General features: G+C 39.1%; 1 protein-coding gene across 3 annotated transcripts in view; it reads right to left on the bottom strand.

The window, feature by feature from the left end:
- Positions 1-22463, bottom strand: part of swt1 (SWT1 RNA endoribonuclease homolog) — a 162094-nt gene that overhangs the window by 36066 nt on the left and 103565 nt on the right. For all 3 annotated transcript variants that reach the window (XM_063064017.1, XM_063064016.1, XM_063064019.1), the window contains 4 exons: positions 18985-19226; positions 17927-18070; positions 3488-3566; positions 2453-2520 (listed from right to left, as the gene is read on the bottom strand). In XM_063064017.1, the coding sequence (XP_062920087.1) occupies positions 2453-2520; positions 3488-3566; positions 17927-18070; positions 18985-19226 (533 nt within the window). The remainder of the gene's footprint in view (positions 1-2452; positions 2521-3487; positions 3567-17926; positions 18071-18984; positions 19227-22463) is intronic.

Genomic DNA, 22463 nt, shown 5'->3' with positions numbered 1-22463 from the left:
ATACCCTCTCTTTTGCTTTTATTGTGTTTTTGACTTCCCTTGTCAGCCACAGTTGCGTCATCCTGCCTTTAGAATACTTCTTTTTTGGGGATGTATCTATTCTGTGCCTTCCAAATTTCTCCCAGAAACTCCAGCCGTTGCCGTTCTGCCATCACTTTTGCTAGCTCCTCTCTCATGCTTCAGTAATTTACTTTACGCCACTGTAAAAAGGCTATGTCTTATATTCACGCATTTTTAGAATGAAAATATTGCGGTCATCGAAGATCTGGATTAAAACAAGGTGCTCAGTGCTTAATGTACAACACACCAAACAATTAGAAATTGATACAAAATGTCTAATTCCAAGCCTACTTGACTAGAAATGCCTCCATTCATTTTGAAAACAACTCCTATCCTGGCAAAAACTTACATAGTGCATAAAATGAGCAACAGTTGAATGGCAGAACAAATTCAATGAGCCAAGTAGCCAAATTCTGCTCCATATCTCTTGGTATTATAGTAAGGTAAATCTGTATTAATCTAGCACATTTAGTGGGATCTGGCAGGCAGATCTTCCAGACTATTGGTTTATTAAAACTTTAACACACACTTTTTTTTAAAGATATTACACAATAGAATACTAAATTTCTGAGGGAGCTTCTGGACCAATGAAGGGGCAGTTCTGAGAGTGCACCTATCCCAGCTCTTAAATAATCTTTAACTGTCATAAGCCCAGTCGTAGGGTTTTACTGTCTTGTGTTGGTTATAAATAGATTCAGCATGTCCCATGGACATAAATTAGATGTGATGAAAACAGCATTCCTTACACTTATTAACATGTCTTTTGACTAAATGCTATGATATTGAAAAAAAACTAATCCAAAGTTAAATTAATGTTAAATCACATGGTAAAACATTGCCAGAAATGAATTTAAGTTCACCAACAAAAACAAAAAAAATGTTAAAAACCATACTAGATACTATAGCAAAATTCAAAATAGAAGTCTGGGCAATTGTCACCTCTGCTTTATCTGTTTGCTGTAGGAATTTAAGGTTATGCTCAAATATTTGCAAATTTAGCAGTAATTTTCATTCTTCCTCTTGCTCGACAATAACATGAAACTGGAACATAAGTGTTCCCATATCTATTCTTATCTAATTTTATTACAAAATAAAATGAATCACATTGATGCAGGAACAGCTTCTTTCCCTCCGCCGTCAGCTTTCCAAATAGTCCATGAACCTATTAATACTACCTCATTATTCCTTCTTTCTTGCACTATTTTATAATTTATAGTAATTTTATGTTGCTGTTGGAAGCAACACATTTCGTATTATATATGATAGTCATAATAAACCTGATTCTGACATGCTTTGAATCCTGGAGATTCACTGCATGTAATGAAAGTAAAATTTTATGGTGTACACAGTGTGTCCCATTAAGTGACGCATTTTGAAGATGTAATTTATAGAGACACGAGATCTATAATGCAATTTTAGATCTATCCCAAACCAAAATGCATTAAGAATCCAGACAACACAAATATTGTTTTGCAGTACAAAACATTTCTTTATTCTCTAGTGAACAATAAAATGCATATTTATGGACTGCACAACACACTGTACTTTCACTACCATTTGCTAATTTGCTAATTGAACATTTCCAATAGATCAACACAAAATGTAAGAATGTAAGATATTTACTGGGATAAATTTGTCTGCTCTTAGACTAGCTTTAAATTATTATTTCCAGATAAAGATCTTTAGTCCACCTTTACACCTTTTTATAACTTCAGTTCAAAAAAATGGAAAATTGCTTTAATCTCTGCAAATGACACCATGACATCCTTTACTGGAACATCATCTATAAATTAAAATTTGATCAATCACAAAATGTGAAGGAATGGATAGGCACTTGAACAGAAACTTGAAGATATGTACATATATAGTAAATGAAAATAGAGTGGCAGGAGAGAATGCGTGAGTGTAAGAGAATGTGTTAAGGTAGAATGCAGGGTACCAGTTGTACAGGAACATTTTGACTAAGATTCTAATCAATTCCTCAGTTAGAATTTTAAAGGTTTTGCCATATGGGATTTTGTAAGCACTCATTCATATTTACGAGATTTGAAGCAAAATAAATACTATGATCCTCATTTTTCTTTGCTTTTAAGCATTTAATATTTTGTATATAAATCATCAATTTGACCTATAGAATTTAGATTTTACACCATTTCCAGAATCGATAATGCCTTCTCCAAACTTTTAAATGCTGCTGTATTAATTGTAGCTTTACGTTACTGTTACAATTTGATACTTGCCTAACAAATAAAGCAATAATTTTGTTTTATCAGGTAAAACCAGTGAAGCGACATAACAACTTTGTGACTTAATAACAAGCACACTGAGGTCAAATTCCATAAAGGAAGTCAACTTCTACAGTACGTCAATGTCTTTTTTTTTTGTAACTTACCTATAATCTTCATGAGTAAAGCATTCATGCAAATCCTGTGCGGATATTCCCATGGCAGAATTACTTGTCTGTAGGAAGGAAGTAAATTGAATACTTAAATAATTTATCATAATTGATGTAAGTTTAGATTGGCAAAATGGAAAGCAAAACATGCATTCTTGGCGCCAGAAGCCTAGCACAATAATCACTAATTTCATCTAATGCATATGACACCTTTCACTGTATGTTTTGATGTACACATGACAAATAAAGCTAATCTAATCTTTTTCAAACTTCATGATATATTTTCTTTTGCAAACAAGAACCAAGAACTTGATTACATAACTGCCATTATTTTATCATTATAACAATTATTAAGTGAAAGTTCAAAGTAAGTTTAGCAAAGTATATAAATGTCATTATATACAACCCTGAGAATCATTTTCTTATGGGCATACTCTATAAATCCAATAATCATAGTAAACTCAATAAAAGATTGCACCAAAAGGGCAGGCAACCACTGTGCAAATACAAGAAAGGGGGGCAAAGGGGAAGAAATAATAAATAAATAAGCAAGCAAGCAAGCAAGCAAGCAAGAAACATCAAGAACATGAGATAGAGAATCCTTGAAAGTGAGTCCATAGGTTGTGAGAAAGTTCAGTGATGGGGCAAATGAAGTTGAGTGAAGTTATCCCCTTTGATTCAAGCATCTGATAGTTGAGGGGTAATAACTGTTCCTGAACCTGATGGTGTGAGTCCTGAGGCTCTTGTACCTTCCTCCTGATGGCATTAGCAAGAAGAGAGTATGATCTGGGTGGTGGGGATCCCCGATGATGGATGCTGCTTTCCTACGACAAAGCTCCATGTAGATGTGCTCAATAGTGGGGAGGGCTTTATCCGTGATGGACCGGACCGTATCTAGTACTTTTTGTACTATTTTCCATTCAAGGGCATTGATGTTTCCATACCAGGCTGTGATGCAGCCAGTCAACTCAGCACACACCTACAGAAGCTGCTCTAAACATTAAAACAATTTTCTTGAAAAAAAATTCATACCTTTTCATTAGTTAGAAAGATGTGCAGAATCTCCATAAGTTTCTCAAAGTCCTGAACGTTGCTATCGGAAGACAAAATTCTGAAAAAACAGCCAATAATATCATATTAGGTAATCCAAAAGCAAAGTATCAAACATGAAGCCTATTCAATAATTCTGCTCCCACTATGTATTTTTGCCTGTACATGCCACATTTCCATCCATTGAATGCACAAAATTTCTTTCATTCATTCAGTACAAATTTCAAATTTCTGCTGTTGTAATGCTGAGCACTTACCAAACATTTTGTACTTTGCTGATTCACCTATTGTTAAGTGTATATAATTCAGAAAAAAATTGTAGGAGGTAATGTTACCGAATGAAACAAAAGGATTTATAAAAGATCTCTCTTAACTCAGGACTTACCTTTCCCTTTGCCGTGTTTTACAGCCAATACTTTGGAAACTTAATCAGTGTTGTCCTGTAGTAAACATGGGGATCAATATGAATACACTAGACACTAGAATACTGTAGCACAGTACAGGCCCTTCGGCCCTCAATGTTGTGCCAACCCATATATTCCTTGAAAAAAAGTACTAAACCCACACTACCCCGTAACCCTCTATTTCTCTTTCATCCATGTGCCTGTCCAAGAGGCTCTTAAATACCCCTAATGTTTTAGCCTCCACCTCCTTAACTTCTTAACTATCCTATCAACCTGTGCAGCGACCTTGAGGGATGTATGGATTTGAACCCCGAGGTCCCTCTGTTCATCCACACTCTTAAGTAACCAACCATTAACCCTGTACTCAGCCTTCTGGTTTGTCCTTCCAAAATGCATCACCTCACACTTATCTGGATTGAACTCCATCTGCCACTTTTCTGCCCAACTCTGCATCCTGTCTATATCCTCTTGCAACCTTCGACAACCTACAACTCCATCCACTACTCCTCCAATCTTTGTGTCGTCCGCAAACTTCCGCCTCTTCATCCAGGTCATTTATAAAAATCATGAAGTCCACTATGCCCAGCAAAGACCAATGTGGTAAATAAATTAAAAATAGTTAAGGTTCAGAACTAAAGCTTGTGTACCTTACTAGTAACACTGAAAATTACCCTTTTCCCCCTCCCCCAACTGTTTTCTATCCTTTAAATCAGGGCTTCTCAACCTGGGGTGCAAGGATCCCTCAGTTTATGGTAGGGGTTACCATGAGGGGTCCATGGCATAAAAAAGTTGGGATCCCTTACTTTAAATAACCCACTATTCAAGATATAGTATTTAGAGCATAAGACCATGACAAAGGAGCAGAAGTCAGCAATTCGGCCCATTGAGTCTGCTTCGCCATTCTATCATGAGCTGATCCAATCTCCTATTTAGTCCCACTCCCCCGCCCTCTCACCATAACCTTTGATGCCCTGGCTACTCAGATACCTATCAATCTCTGCCTTTAATACACCCAATGACTTGACCTCCACTGCCGCCTGTGGCAACAAATTCCACAGATTCACCACCCTCTGGCTAAAAAAATTTCTTCACATCTCTGCAATAGGTTTGTCAGGCAGGATTTTCCTTTAAGGAAACCATGCTGAGCTCTGCCTATCTTGTCATATGCCTCCAGGCACTCTGTAATCTCATTCTTGACAATCAACTCCAACAACTTCCGAACCACTGATGTCAAGCTAACAGGTCTATAATTTCCTTTTTGCTTCCTTCCCCCCTTCTTAAATAGCGGAATGACATTTGCAATCTTCCAGTCCTCCAGAACCATGCCAGAATCTATTGACTTTTGAAAGATCACTGCTAATGCCTCCACAATCTCCACAGCTACTTCCTTCAGAACATGAGGGTGCATTCCATCTGGTCCGAGAGATTTACCTAGCCTTAGACTATTCAGCTTCCTGAGTACTTCCTCTGTCGTAATTGTGACTGTGCACACTTCTCTTCACTGACAACCTTGAGTGTCTGGTATACTGCTGATGTCTTCCTCAGTGAAGACAGATGCAAAATACTCGTTCAGTTCCCTAATCTCGTGTTTCTTTATGGTTCCTTTTGAAATATCAGGGATACAACATCCATTGGCTCCTTGTTATCAATGCTACTACTGGAATAGTCTTTCAGAAGATCAACTAACTTAATTACATTATGAATTTCTGTGACTGCAACTGGCGTTTCTCTATGACTTTTAACATAGCAAACACCCCAAGGTATTTTACAGTAATACAATCTAATTATGACAGCAGGTTTTCCATTGAGATTGGGACTGTTAGACAGAATCAGGGGAATTCCAGGGTGTAGGATCTAAAAGTTTTGCCACTAAGGGAGAAACAGTTACATTTTGGGATGATCGAGGCCTGAACTAGAAAAGCTTAGTTATTTGCGAATGGTTACAGGGCTGCAGGAGGTAACAGAGAAAGGGAAAGGTGAAGCCTGGAGGATTAACAAATAAAGATAAAACTTTTAGAAATCAAGCCAATGCTGAAATTGAAAACCAGTATAGTCAATCAAGCACAAGGCAAGGTAAATAACCAGAACATCATGCAAGTGTGGACAAAACATTGTTTTAATTTAACCATTTTTGAAGGGGTACGTTAAACACATACATGTACATGTTTAGCAATTACATGGTCCATTCCCCTGACTGCCCCCTCCAATTTAACAACCTACCTCACCTCACTGTCAATTCCTACCATATCCCTGCACACACCCCAAGTTGCTACACAAGAGCACATTGAGATCAGAAGCATGGATAGGGACTTCAGCACATGTGGTGAGGAAATGGATGCTATTGACCGTTGAAATAGCCAGGCTTTCTCAGTGCTCTCTATGATATCCGTAATAATTAATTCCACAATTTTCCTGACAACTGATGCTGAATTAACTAGCATTCATCATTCCTAAATTCCAGTGTTTCATTTGCCGCTTTCCAATTCACAGAAACCATTCCAGATTTTAGACAATCTTGATTCATAAATTCCAAAATATCTACATCCTTGAAGACATATATTTAAAAACCCTATTATTAAAATCAAGTTCAAAAGGTTTGGCAGGCTTTAGTCCTGCTAAATTTCAGTACATTTTTCCTTAGTCTAATGCTTCATGCTCTAGTGCACCATTGAAATGCCTAGTTCTCATTAGACACTTGATTTTCCATTAATCTTGCTATGTTCTTTTGGCCTACACCTATAAAGAAAAAGTAGTTATTCAATATCTGCCATTAGTTGCTCATATTATTTTTTTCCATCTTAGATTCAAAGGAAGCCGTGTCTACTTTGTGGTGCTATGTTTAACTTATTCATATATTTTCTGTTATTTAAGATTTAAGATTTTCCGTTATTTATAAAGATTAGCCATGACTTTACTAGATGATACATCTGGATTGAGGGACCACATTGGCCAACTCCTACCGCTTCCTAGGTACTTCTGAAATATTTCTGCAAACATTTGGCATGGGACTATTTGCCATCATTAAACATCATTTTTGACTATGAGATTACAAATTCACCCTGGCACACAACTCAAGGTGAGATCTAAAATAACTGGTTCCCGGTTGGTTCCACGATGTTGTTCCAGGAAACCGTTTAATAATATAAATGTATCTCACAAACTACTTTTCCAGTTGTACTTAATACAGAGTGGAAAACAGTATCTCCACAATCATTGACATCATCTGTGGAATAGCTTCCTTATCCAAATCGCACTCTTGTACGCCAACAAATATCTTTCAATTTTACAGCAAAACAAGGAAGCCAAATTTGGTAGAAAATGCTCTGACAAAATCTGTATTAAAATGTAGAAAAAGCATTTCAGGATGTATATTGTATACATTTCTCTGACATTAAATTCAACCTTTGAACCTTTGAATTAATTATGACCAATAAATATATGCAATGGAAAGGTCATAATATCCACCGTGATTTTAGGAATGTTACAGTATTACTTTTCCTCATTGTATCCCTATCTGATGATATTCAAAGTTTCTTGACCATAATGATATTTCATTGCGTATAACTAGGATGCAATGTTGAGCATGTTGTGATCAATAGTGAAATATGCAAAGAAAAATACAGAAAGTATTTTGAAACATAGTATGGAAGACTTTTTTTAGAACTCTAATAATGAAGATCCCAAATAAGTTCTCAAGGTTCCCCATAGGAGTAGATTAAATTCTACAATATATTCTGCTGTGACCTCAGTCCTGGAAATACCTGGTTAAAATCAGGTCTTTGAAGTAATATTCATTTAGAGCAGGGGTTCCCAACCCTTTTTAGGCCATGGACCAATACCATTAAGCAAGGAGTCAACGGACCCCATGTTGGGAACCCCTGAATTTTAGAGAAATGACTGAAGACACAAGCCTGTCCATAAGACCCATAATACACAGGACTAGAATTAGGCTATTCGACCCATTAAGTCTGCTTGGCCAATCTATAATGGCTGATTTATTATTCCCTCAACCTTTGAATACTCTTACTAATCAAGTACCTATCAACCTCTGCTTTAAATATACCCAATAATTTGGCCGCCACAGCTGTCTGTGGCAATGAATTCCACAGATTCACCAACTTTTGGCTAAAGAAATAACTCATCTGTTCTAAAGGGATGTCCTTGTATTCTGTGGCTGTACTCACTGGCACTACACTCTCCCACTATAGGAAACATCCTCTCCACATCCACTCTATCCAAATCTTTCATTAAATTCCAACTTCAATCGAGAATTTCAACAGCCACTGTTCAAACAATTTTCAGTGATCAGTCACACTGAAGATCACACAAATGAAGTCTTTATTTGATTTATGACTAAATAAGCTATAGCCTCATGAAGTTGCTTAGATAATCCACCAGACATCAAGTTATATTTGTTAATAACAAGACATAATTTCCTTCTTGTGAGCATTTTTGAAATAAGACAATAAATCCATAGAACTCAGGCAAACAAGCATACATCATAATTATGGAGGTAATACTGTAGACAAAGTTCTCTTGTTCTTCATTAAAGCCACCACTGCCTCCTTTACTATCCATAATGCTTACCAATAAATGAGGTTTGTTTCCTTTTTTTTTGCAATTTGAGCAAGCACAAGTTATTTCAAAACAATACTCCATGGTAATTTGCTAGACAGTCCAGAAATATTCAATTTGAACCTAATCTCACAGTGAAAGTGAACAACACTAATGGGAATTAAACTTTTTGTAATTATGTTAACAAGATTACAACCAAATTTCAGTTCATACTAAATGAAGGAATTTCAGCTTAATTAAGAGCATACTAAAAAGAACAGCTGCACTGACCCAGTGATGTATAACCTCTACAAAGCATCACTCCCACTCTCCCCCACCCCTCAGTTGCCTTGCTTGTAGGACAAGAAAAAGTTTAGAAAGTGCTTCACCAATTCTTGAAAGTAGTGGTGGATTGTTAAAGCAAATCAACTAACTTTAAAATAATTTTTCCACTCGCAGAATTTGCCCATCTCCTTTTGAATGCTCCGGTCTAAACGATACTCACTGAATCAGTCAGCAGTTATTCCAGGATTTACCTCTTGCCACAAATACTTGTTAGTTGCAAACTTTTTTTTTACATTGATCATTTTTGTTTTCTGCTTCTCTCTAACCTCCATTGGCTAGCAAACTATTCACTCTGACATACCTCAAGTCTGCAATTTTTACTCTAACCCTACAAGTTTATCTGAAGTCCTGTTTCCTCTTAATTGCTTGGATGAAATATCCCACAATACTGTTTAAAACAACAGCAGAGGAATTCTCTCAAACAATATCACAAAAAACTGATCATTTCATTTTGCAGGAACTTACGATGCACAATTGGTTGCTGCACTTCTAAAATTATAACAGTGACAACATATTTGCTCTGAACAAATTATATAAAAAGCAGTTTTTTAATTAAGGGCCTCTAATCAGTAGCTCCATTGTAAACCTTTACCACTACCTACGTAATGAAGGGAATTACAATTGGACAAGGTATTCAGGATGCTATTTGGTCAAAGAAAAGTAGCTGCCTAGATATTAAATCTCTCCTAAAGAGAAGTACAAACCCTGCACTGGCAATTCCTCTGCTACTAATATTGATCAGAGATAGTTATCAGGAGCGCTGCATATGCAGGGTACTTAGTATTGCCAAAGATCCCTCCTATCCGTCCAACAATCTCTTTGATCTCCTACTATCAGACAGGATGTACCGAGCATTACGACAAAGGCTGTTAGGATGGGAAACAGCTTCTTCCCCCAGGCCGTGAGACTACTGAACTCCCTGCCACGTCCCAGATCTCATCACTTATGAAGCACCAGTAATGTTATACAGTTTATTTTTTGACATGTGTCATAAATGAGCCTTCTGCTAAATGTAAGTCTTCTGGAATATATTTTATTATTTTTAAAATTTATTTATGGTAATGTTACTTTATGTGTTGTACGTGAGTTGTATGTAATGTGTTGTGCATCTTGGTCTGGAAGAATGTTGTTTCGTTTGGTGGTATACATGTATAAGGTTGAATGAAAATAAACTTGAAATACTGATGCTAGGCTAAATGATCTACAGTTTCCAGTTTTCTCTTACTTCACTGAATTGTGGGATTATACTTGCCACTTTCCAGTCCACAGGTACCATGCCACAAACTACAGAATTTTAGTAGATGATTCTCAATGCACCAACTATTTCATGGCAGCTGCTTTTAATACTCTGCCACTAATCTAGAGACAAAGTAGATAAGAAACTTAAATTAATTTCCTAATAGTGACCTGGAATAATGGAAACCTCAAAGTTGTACATTATAGCAAAACATGCATCTACTTCTCTCAGTCATAAGATAGGAAGTCAAACAAGTCTGTTCCACCATTCAATGGCTGATTTTTTTTCCAACACCATTTTACCACCTTCTCCCCATTACCCTCATACCAATCAAAAATATATCAACTTCTGCCTTAAATACGCCCAAATGACTTGGCCTCCACAGCCCTCAATGGCAACAAATTCCACAGATTCACCACCCTCTGGCTTAACAAATTCTTCCTCATATCAGTTTTAAAGGGATATCCTTTAATTCTGAGGCTGTGCCTTTGGATCCTACATTTTCCTACTAATGGAAACATCCTCTCCACATTCACTCTATCGAGGCCTTTCAGTATCTGGTAGGTATGTACCATCAAGGTTCTCGCCTAGATGAGCACTGTTCCAATAGCAAACAAAAAAATTCAAAAATCCATGACAAAATAACTTTTTGGATGAATTCCCCATTCTCTTCCTCAAACATTAATTCCTTTCGTCACTAGTGTAAAGTAACAACAAATTGTATCATTATAACCATTCATTTATGGTCCTTTGATGGCATCCCTCAAAATTAACCTTCAATAAAGTCCAGGACACCCAGTAAGTCTCACAACCATCCTTGCCTGGAAATATTGCTATTTTTCCATCAAAAATCATGCATCTCAAAACCAACCAACAATGTGAGAGCATATTGACTTCAAGAACTGCAGCACTTCAAGGTAAAGGCTCATCAGCTCATTTTAAAGGATGATTGTGGGTGGACACAAAATACTGGCATTACTACCAAGTGCAGTTCTATTGATGAATGAAAGAATTCACTATAAAGCTTACTATGAAAACTGAAGTAAAAATCCTTTTCAAAAAGTATCAGATTAAAGACCCGCAACACACATCAAAGTTGCTGGTGAACGCAGCAAGCCAGGCAGCATCTCTAGGAAGAGGCACAGTCGACGTTTCAGGCCGAGACCCTTCGTCAGGACTAACTGAAGGAAGAGTTAGTAAGAGATTTGAAAGTCGGAGGGGGAGGGGGAGATCCAAAATGATAGGAGAAGACAGGAGGGGGAGGGATAGAGCCAAGAGCTGGACAGGTGATTGGCAAAGGGGATATGAGAGGATCATGGGACAGGAGGCCCAGGGAGAAAGAAAAGGCGGGGGGAACCCAGAGGATGGGCAAGGGGTATAGTCAGAGGGACAGAGGGAGAAAAAGGAGAGTGAGAGAAAGAATGTGTGTATAAAAATAAGTAACAGATGGGGTACAGGGGGAGGTGGGGCATTAGCTGTAGTTAGAGAAGTCGATGTTCATGCCATCAGGTTTGAGGCTACCCAGACAGAATACAAGGTGTTGTTCCTCCAACCTGAGTGTGGCTTCATCTTTACAGTAGAGGAGGCCGTGGATAGACATGTCAGAGTGGGAATGGGATGTGGAATTAAAATGTGTGGCCACTGGGAGATCTTGCTTTCTCTGGCAGACAGTGCGTAGGTGTTCAGCAAAGCGGTCTCCCAGTCTGCGTCGGGTCTCGCCAATATAGAGAAGGCCACATCGGGAGCACCGGACGCAGTATATCACCCTAGCCGACTCACAGGTGAAGTGTCGCCTCACCTGGAAGGACTGTCTGGGGCCCTGAATGGTGGTAAGGGAGGAAGTGTAAGGGCATGTGTAGCACTTGTTCCGCTTACAAGGATAAGTGCCAGGAGGGAGATCAGTGGGGAGGGATGGGGGGGGGGAACGAATGGAATCAGTGGGGAGGGATGGGGGGGACGAATGGAATCAGTGGGGAGGGATAGGGGGGACGAATTTCCAGCATCTGCAGAATTCCTGTTGTTGCGAGATTAAAGACCCACACAGAATTGAATATGTGATGAGGTTCCCAGCTAAAATATTTGGTAATATATAAATTAACGAACTATTATTGAAGAATGACTGTTTAGTTATAAACTGGCATATATTGTGGTTACCCTTGTGATGTATTTCTTTTGAAGTTAATATAAAATGTAAATAAAAACATTAGTATCACAGTACAGTAATGAATGACAAAATTGCTAGCAACGCCCAGATCCAGCTGAATTCCATGCCCAGGAAAAACACGGGGTTAATGTTTCAGGTTGATGACCTATAATCAAAATTATAAAACACCACATCTGAAAAAATATAAAACCAAGGACCACATTTAGGAAAATAAAGATTGGCGAAGGAATGAAATATTGGGTGCAGGATAGGTGGTAATTACAGGTGTCCCCTGCTTTTCGAACGTTCGCTTTACGGAACGTCACTGTTACGAAAGACCTACAATAGTTCCCTGTTTTTGCTAACAGAAGGTGTTTTCACTGTTACGAAAAAAAAGCAGCGCACGAAAAAAAGGCAGCGTGCGCCCCAAGCAGCCGATCTCCCTCGGATTCAGAACTGCATTCTCACTGGCATTGCTTAAGCACGTGCCTGTGAGCAGCTGTTAGCAAGATGAGTTCTAAGGTATCGGAAAAGCTTGAAAGAGCTCGTAAGGGTGTTACACTTAGCGTAAAACTAGACATAATTAAGCATTTCGATCATGGTGAACGAAGCAAGGACAAAGTGAGTTTGGCTTGTGGAAGTTGACGAAGATGATGTTGAAGAGGTTTTGGCATCTCATGACCAAGAACTGATAGATGAAGAGCTGATGCAATTGGAAGAGGCAAGGATAACAATCAAAACCGAATGCAGTAGCAAACGGACCGAAAGTGAAGTCGTCCAGGAACTGAACGTGAAGCAACTGCATGAGATTTTCGCTCCAATGATAAAGTACAACTTTAATTTTGAAAGGGTACGTCGGTTTAGGGCATATTTGTAGGATGATTTGAGTGCTTACAAAGAACTGTATGATCTAAAAATGCACGAGGTTAAGCAGTCAAGCAAGCCTTCCACATCAGCCAATGAACCTCGACCTTCGACATCGAGGCAGGCAGACATAGAAGAAGATGGAAACAGAGGCAATTGCCGATTGTGTCACCTCTGATCTGGGCCGACATTTACGCGCTGGGCGGCACCTAATTAATTTGCTTGTGTGTTTCGGCCTTTTTCTTAAAGATGTGCTGGGTGCGTCCCGGCTACCACTGTACCCCTGCATTCTTCGCTGATCGGTATCGGTTCGCTGCCTGGAGGGTGGGGGCCACTGCACCACCCCAACCTCCAACAACTCAGCCTAACACACCATCATCAGTGTGCTCGGCGCCGTCCCAATTCAGCAAAGTGATACTACACTGTACATACATTATTTCTACTTTATATCGGCTGTGTATTTTTATGTGTTATTTGGTATGATTTGGCAGCTTTATAGCTTAAAAGTTACTGGGCAGCGCTTGCGCTGTGTTTTTGCCAAGAGCACTTGCATGAGATTTTCGCTACGGAGAACAGTGCGGCAATGATTGTGGAAAAGTATTTCTACTTTATATAGGCTGTGTATTCATCATATCATTCCTGCTTTTACTACATGTTACTGTTATTTTAGGTTTTATGTGTAATTTGGCATGATTTGGTAGGTTATTTTTGGGTCTGCGAACGCTCACAAATTTTTCCCATATAAATTAATGGTAATTGCTTCTTCGCTTTACGACATTCCGGTTTACGAACCGTTTCACAGGAACGCTCTACCTTCGATGTCGGGGGAAACCTGTACTGCCAAAACTAATTAGGGTCATGGCAATATTCCTGAGTAATGAAAGTAATCGTGCAAAAGATATGTCTAGAGAACACATGAACGATTGACAAAAACAAGAATGTGGAAAAGAAACAAGGAAAATCTGATGAGTGGAATGTGCAGAAATCAGGTAAATTCTAGGCCATGATGTAACTGATTTGGATGTGAATATACATTGCAAAATTAGCAAGGTCGTTGATTGCACTAAATCAGGGGATCTTGTTGATAGTGACTCAGGTTACAATGAATTTTAAAGAGATTCTGATCAGTAATAGGGAGATGGGCTGAGGAATGGCAGCTTAGGTAAGTGTGAGGCAATGCACTTTGGACATTCAAACCAGGGTAGGCAAGGCACTGACAAATGTTATGGAACAGAGTGACTTGGAAGTACAACTACACAGTTTGCAGAAAGTGGCCATGCAAGTAGATTGGGAGGTGAAGCAGGCTATTAGAATGCTGACCTTTATTAGTCAAGCTATTGAGTTTAAGAGAAGGGATATTATGTTCCAGTTATATAAATTATTGGTGAGACTATACTTAGAGGACTGTGTATTGTGTAAGAGTTATCACCTTGTAATAGGAAAGACATTGTCAAGCTGGAGAGGCTGAAGAAATTTATGAGGATAGTGCCTGGATTAGAGAGCCTAAGATACAGGGAGAAGTTGGCCACGCTAGATCTTTATTCTTTGCAGTGAAGAAGACTAAAAAGTGACCTCACAAGTGTTTATAAAATAATGACGGGTATCGATAAGGTGGAGGATCATATTCTTTTCTTCCCCCCCTCCCCAAGAGTTGGGGAATGCAAAACTAGAGGGCACAGATACAAGATAAGAGGGTAGAGATTTAAAAGGGACCTGAGAGTTAACTTCTTTAGGCAAAGGATAGTGAGTGTATGGAATGAACTGCCAAAGAAGGCGGTCGAAGCTGATACAATTGCAACATTTAAGAGTCATCTAGATTGATAGATGGAGGGAACTTGGTACAGGTGGCCCCCGTTTTCCGAACGTTCGCTTTACGACACCTTGCTGTTTCGAAAGACCTACATTAGTTACCTGTTTTCGCTAACAGAAGGTGCTTTCACTGTTACGAAAAAAGGCAGTGCACACCTGAACAGCCAAGCTCCTCCCCCGGAACTGCATTCTAGCCGGCATTGCTTGAACATGTGCTTTATCTCGATTTATTTTGTGCATCCGTTAGCAAGATGAGTTCTAAGGTATCGGAAAAGCCTAAAAGAGCTCGTAAGGGTGTTACACTTAGCGTAAAACTAGACATAATTAAGTGTTTCGATCGTGGTGAACAAAGTAAGGACATTGTCCACGCGTTAAACTTGCCTGCGTCCACCATTTGCACTATTTATGAAAGAAAGAATTTTGAAAGCTGCCGATGTTACTGTTGGTTCTGCTCTTAGCAAAGTGGTCTTAGTCGGCATCCAATAATGGATAAAATGGAAAATCTATTGCTTGAGTGGATTGATGGGTGTAAAAAGCGTGGCGTTCCGTTAAGTTTTCTTATACTTAAGGAGAAATCAGTCAGTCTTTTTAGTAAGCTGAAACAGAAAGCACTGGACGATGGTGATGAAAGTGTTGCGAAAGTGGAATTTAAAGGTAGTCATGGGTGGTTTGATCGGTTTCTGAGGCGAGGGCAGCTTCATAGCTTAAGCAATGGTCCCCAACCTCTGGGCCGCGGACTGATACATTGCCGCGAAGAATGTAGTGGTGCAGCGGTAGTCGGAACGCACCCAGCACATCTTTAAGAAAAACGCCAAAATAAACAAGCTAATTAATTAGGTGCCGCCCAGCACGTAAATGTCGGCCCAGATCAGAGGCGATTGCCGATTGTGTCAGGTGGTTATTCGTATAAGCAAGTGTTTAACTGTGACAAAACTGCAATTTATTGGAGTCTTCCCGATTCCGGTAAGTGAAACTACACTGTACATACATTATTTCTACTTCTAATAGGCTGTGTATTTTTATGTGTTATTTGGTATGATTTGGCAGCTTCATAGCTTAAAGGTTACTGGAGAGAGTGTTTCTGCCGAGAGCGCTTTCATGAGATTTTTACTGCGCTAGACAGTGCTGCAGAAAAGTACTTCTACTTTATAGGCTGTATATTTATCATATCATTCCTGCTTTTACTATATGTTACTGTTATTTTTAGGTTTTACGTATTATTTGGCATGAGTTTGTAGGTTATTTTTTGGGTCTGGGAATGCTCAAAATTTTTCCCATATTGATAAATGGTAATTGCTTATTCACTTTACGACATTCCGGCTTACGAACCGTTTCATAGGAACGCTCTACCTTCGGACAGCGGGAGAAACCTGCACTTGGGAGACTTATGGACCAAATGCCGACAGCTGAGACTAGCTGTGGATGGCATGAATCAGTAGCACTGAAGGGCCTATTTCTGCACTGTATTACTCTATGACTTTACAACATTATAATACTGCATCCAACATTTTAGTTCATGTATTGCAAACTTGGTGAACAAATCAGCCAATTTTCTGAATATTGAAGAAAAGACTTGTACTTAGACAGTGCTACAGGTCGCAAAGCAGTATACCCTCTGTTGAAAAACAATACATGTAGAAGTTAGCAAGTGTTAACAAATAGATTGAGGAATGAAGCAGAAGCAATAAAAGGAAATGCAGATCCTGGAAGATTGAAGTTAAAAAGAGAAAATGCTGGGAATGGAGACATAAGAGATTGTAGATGCTGGAATCTGGAGCAGCGCACAAGGTGCTATAAGAACTCAGCAGGTCAGTCAGCATCTATGGAGGGATGTGGACAGTCATCGTTTCCTTCCATAGATGTTATCTGACCCAAGGAGTTCCTCCAGTGCTTTATGAAAATGCTGGGAATGTTTAATAGCTCAAGCAGCACCCATGGACAGAGAAATATATTTTTCAAGTTAATAACCTTTCACAGTTGAAAGTTAATTGACAATGGCGAAAGTGCTTTGTACCTGCAACCATTTATGCTCAGCGGAGTACGGATAGATTCTAGGTTAAACATTTCATCAAAAACTTGCCTGACTGCATCCCTCACTCAGTGCTAGTCTGCATCATCAGGTGAAACTATATAAATCACTCATCTGGATTGGGACTTGAATCCCCAAGCTTCTATTCCATTATTATAAAGGAAATCCATGTAATTTGTGATTTAGTCTCGCATCTTCAAGTCAGAACAGACATATCAATTCATTGGAGGATTTTATTATTATTATTATCTGAAATTGCTTCATCTTCAGATTATTTTTAGACCAAAGAGTTTTCACGAAAACTTTGAATCAAGGGCCAAAATAATTTAATTTAATTATTAAAATAAGTCAGCATTAAATAGTGTGGACTCAACATATGCAAAAAAAACTTACTTTTTGATCTCTAGTGCTCAAGATATGAGGTTTTAAACTTATCTTGCATGTTTCCATTAAGTATGTAACTTTACTCTAAATTGAGCTTTACTGACCACCAACTATCAGCTGCCTGAGATACAATCCAAGATTGTAAATTAACCTCCAGTTGTGGTTAACTCCTTGGACTCATTCTAGTGCTGGTGATCACATTCTTCCAGAACCACCTTTTAATCGTTTTGCTGTCCTTTCCACATTTAATGTCCATCTTCCTCTAGAATTTTCAATAAATCAAATCTAAAATTTATGCTTATTTAGAGCAAAAAATGTTTGTGTTATTTGTCAAAATGAATATACAAGAAGCTACTGATTATTATTTGCAGCCCTCCCTCAGTTGCTGCAGAATAACTGCTGCACTGGCATTATACACCTGGGGCAATTACTTGGGTCTGTCCTATTGGCCAGAAGTAGGATAATTCCAAAAATGTAAATTACCACCCCAAATTATTATTTTCTACATTACTATTCAAAATGATCAAGTTGCCAAAGGATCAGTGTGTTTATTATAATTACTAGGCCTTCTGTACGTTCGTGTAACATACTGCAAATTTGAATCTCATCGCTAAAAAATATATTTTGGTTTAAAAGCAAGTCAGATGCTCACCTTTGAATTCCTGCCAGTAGTTCTTTCACAGCAGGCACCAACTTCTGCAGACTCTGAAATGCTTCCTCGGGAAGTGGCAGCTTGCTGTCCATTTCAACAGCAAATGAGTTGTAAGGAAGGTTAAAGGTCGCAAAAATAAGCGAACTAGGGACAAATATTTTTTAAAAATCAATTTCATGCATTCTCACACAACTCATAAAATTGTTAATGTAATGGCACACAGAGCATTCATTTATTATAAACGGACTGGATCCAGGAGGGGATGTCAAGAGGGTGGGTCTGGACCTGTACAACCCCCTACTCACCTGAAATCTATCCACACACACTGTTCCTTTCTGAGAGTGGGGTATCCTCAACACACCCAAGTCCTGTAGCGACAGACAAGTGGCGAAGCGGTAGGCTTGACCAGCTGGGAGCCATAGTCACAAGTCTGCATGCAGGCGGCGGGGGACAGTGGTCACACATGGATTACAGAGCGGAGACCTGGTGAGGCAGCACCCTCTGCGTCTGAGCAGCCCTGTTTAGGGAGGCACTGCTCACCCTATAATTAGGGAAGGGCCTAGAAAAGGCGGCTCAAACAAAGCCTGCTCACACCAACCTGGCCAGTCTGCCATGGTTGGTGGGTCATCCAACTCTAGCGGTAAGAATCCCTGTACAGCCACTCCAAGATGCACATATCAAACCCCACTAAGTGACTGAAAGGAACCATCATCATCCTATGGGATAGATAGCCAGAGATATTGAGAATTTCTCATTCAACTGATTGCTGCTTCTTGCATTCCAATTTAGTAGCCCATCTTTGTGCTTGTCAGTAAGTTGATGTTAATGCCTGGTTATCATTTCATAAATTTCAAGCAAAGACAACACTCAAATTTTAAAATGATATAACATTGCCTTTGCAATCTTCAAAGTCAAGTTAGGGACTCAACTTCTAGTTTTCTCTGGCTCAGTCAACAATTGCAGTATTATTGTAGTGCAAAGAACAAAATTACTGGCTTACCATATCAAAAATACACATAATATCAGCTAATACATCACTACTGAATGTATATTTTCACCTGTATTTGGTTATTATATTCCAGACATTCTCAAAGGTAGCCCAGGTTTGTTGACTTTTTTTCACAACTTGAGAGTTTTCCATCTCTGACGCTGGGTCACCGGCGTTGCAGCTGAATGGGAGCAGAGTTATATGTCTCTCTGGATCAGGATGTAATGGTGACTGAGCTGAAATGTCTGCCATTTCCAACAACTTCTTTGATGTTTGCAAACACTCTGAATTTGGTTCAATTTTCATATCACCCTTAAAAGATACAAGGGAAGAAAAATGGTTACATATAAAATCATTGATGTGTTTTTAATCTATTCAATATATGTATACTGTAATTTATTTATTTATTTATTATTATATTTTGTTTTTTCTTCTATATTATGTATTGCATTAAACTGCTACTAAGTTGACAAATTTCACGTCACATGCTGGTGATAGTAAACCTGATTCTGTTTCTGTTTTCTCTTCCCCACTTTTGGAAGAATATTGACCCCACTGTCTAGACATTGATCACTAGATATCAGCACTGAAACAGGTCTTTTGGCCCACTGAAAATACCCTGACATCAAGCACACAATATACCTATACCATTTCATTCTCCTTGCATTCCCATCAACTCCCTCCATTGTCTACCATGCAAGGGTACAGTAGGAATAGCTTACACATGATCAACTAACCCACACGTCTTTGTACCGTGGGAGGAAGCCAATGTATTAGAGCAGGGATTCCCAGCCTAGGGTCCATGGACCCCTCGGTTAATGGTAGGGGTCCACGGCATAAGACAGGTTGGGAACAACTAACTTAGAGTGAGAATATGCAAACACCATAAAAATACCACAGGTTGTCAGGATTGAACCTTGGTCACTAGACCTGTGTGGCAGCAATTCTACAGATGTGCAACCCAATATATATCTTAGGTTTAGGATGTTTTACAATTCAAATCTTAATGATACCACACTCGTAATAAATGGAAACCTAGTTGTCAATTAGGCCACAGCAAAATCCTACAAATCAGCACTAACAACTATAAAATTTGTTGCTGGTAACAATGACTGAAATTAAATATTAAATCAAACAGTGGGGGGGAAACGTGTCTCTGCTTTGAATAGTGCCATAGGATCTCTATTAACATTTGACAGATCTGGAAAGGTCTCAGACCTGTAGCTACCTCCCATTCATTGAACAGTCAGCCTAGATTACATTTTCCAGTGAGGTACAGACCAACAACTGAGCAAGATTCATTTATCATATGTACATCAAAAAATACAGTGAAATATGTTGTTTGTGTTAACAATCAACACACCTACTGATGTGCTGAGGGGCAGTCTACAAGTGTCACCACACATTCCGATGCAAGCATTCAGCAAAACATAGGTAGCAACCAGACAATAAAAAGTAAAACAAGCCCCTTCCCTCCCCCCCCCCAAAACACACCGAGACATTTCTCCAACTCCAGGACAGCCTCCAGCCTTCGGTCATCAGGTTTCAACATCTGATTGACATTTGACGTCAACCCCCAGACTCGTCATTGCCAGGACCCTGAACTCAAGGCTCGAACTCTGGGGATGCTGACTGACCAGCCCTTATACCTCCTCATGCCTCCTGTTCACACAAGATCTGATCCCAGGACCCACTGACCTGGGACAGCCCAACATCCACAAATGCTCTTTGTCACTTGCCCATGTTACTAGCCTTTGAGCACAAAGTGCGGAGCAGAGGCCTGCACTTTGGATGTCCTTCGTCACCAGTCCACATTGCTAGGTTTTGAGTGTGGAGTGGAGCTCTGACCGCTAACTCCACATTCCTATTCCAAAACCTTAACCTGATCTTTATCTTCCCAACATCATTGTTCCTAAACTCTAACCTGACCTCCTAACTCCCTGCTCTATCCCCAAAACCATCCTCATGATCTTAATTAACAATTAAGTCTGAGCCACGATCCTGATGGAGACCACTGCTTAGCACCGTCTTGACTGGACTGGGAGATGAGAGGGAATTACAAGTCAGCCATGGTCAACGTTTTGAAACTGTATTCTTACTATTACAGCATGACATCATTGCAATGTCAAAACTAAATCCACAATTATCTACCAGAGCTAGATAACCAAAAGCAAAAAACAAATAAGCTCGATTCTCTTTTTGGCCTTCCATCCTTTAGTTTCCAAAAACTTCAATTGATGCAAAACTGTTTTTCAAGTATCCTGGCATGCAATAAACCAATGACTCTATCCTTATAATAATTGCGGGCACCTTATCCTCCAGTAGCTCAAAATAAAATGCAGATTTTTTTCCATGAAATATTCTCAATTTTAATTCCAAGCATTGTTGCTCAATAATCCCCCTTCCTCAAAGCCTTCCTTTCCCTCTGACACAAGCCTCTTCTGGACAGCCAAATACCTTGAATCACCCTGGACCTCTCCAAAATCATGCACTAAACACTTTTATTCTTGTTTGGAAATCTCTCCATAATCTTAATTGACTTTCATGCATCTTTGCTAACAAGGCAATATTTATGTTAAAAGACAGAAAGCAACTAACTAACAGTGAACTCAAAATCTATCAAGAATTGTAAATAAGATCAAACAAGAGTGCTATTTCTTTCCCATCTATTTCAGGCACCTTCCCTTTGTTCTGCTCATACCTTTTTCACTCTTCTACCCTACCCCCATCTAGTCTACACAGCTAATCTTAATCCATCAGATTAATCTTAATCCACCAACTGGTCAGTCTTCTCTCATGCTCTTGCGATATTTATCCTACTACATACCAATCGCTGCTCCAGTGCATAATTTTCTACACTCATGACAACCCAGTCCACATAGACACTACTTACTCCTGACTTGGTTCAGAGGCACCTCTCTGCCCCTTCCTCGCTCAGTTCGTTCATGGGATCACTTGGTCCATCACCACACTGTAATTATTACTTGCTGGTTTGCTCAAGGGTTCAATGCATTGTGCACTCATATTCGATGAATGCAAAACTATTACATCTGAAATTTGCATCCACAAGTGTATCCCTAAAAAAAGCAGCAGGTGATAGATGGAAGCAACTCTGACAATAAAAAGTCAAAAAAGACAAGCTACCTGCTGAGCCTGTTCCCTGTCACATGGTGAATCCTTTTCAGCCGTATTGCCTTCCCTTTTCCCAATAGTGCAATTTCACAAGCGGCAAGCAGGGAACTTAATTGGTATTCAAAGATGCACTTTGGAGTTAATATCCTACTGACATGGTTTATGGAGCTCAGAAAATTAGAGAGCTATTGGGTAACCCTAGGTAATTTCTAAAGTACATGTTCCGCACAGCATTGTAGGCCGAAGGGCCAGTATTGTGCTGCAGGTTTTCTATGTTTCTGATGGCATAGCCTCAAAGGTTTCACTAAATTTGGTACTGTTAATGATTCATGTCAATATTTTCCCAAAGCAATATAAACTTTTACCTCCTGTAGCAACTGTGCCAGTTTTACATTCAACCTTAACAAAATATTAGGT

This window comes from Mobula hypostoma, chromosome 12 (genome assembly GCF_963921235.1).
Source record: "Mobula hypostoma chromosome 12, sMobHyp1.1, whole genome shotgun sequence".
Taxonomy (NCBI): domain Eukaryota; kingdom Metazoa; phylum Chordata; class Chondrichthyes; order Myliobatiformes; family Myliobatidae; genus Mobula; species Mobula hypostoma.
This window is presented reverse-complemented; position numbering and strand designations above follow the sequence as displayed.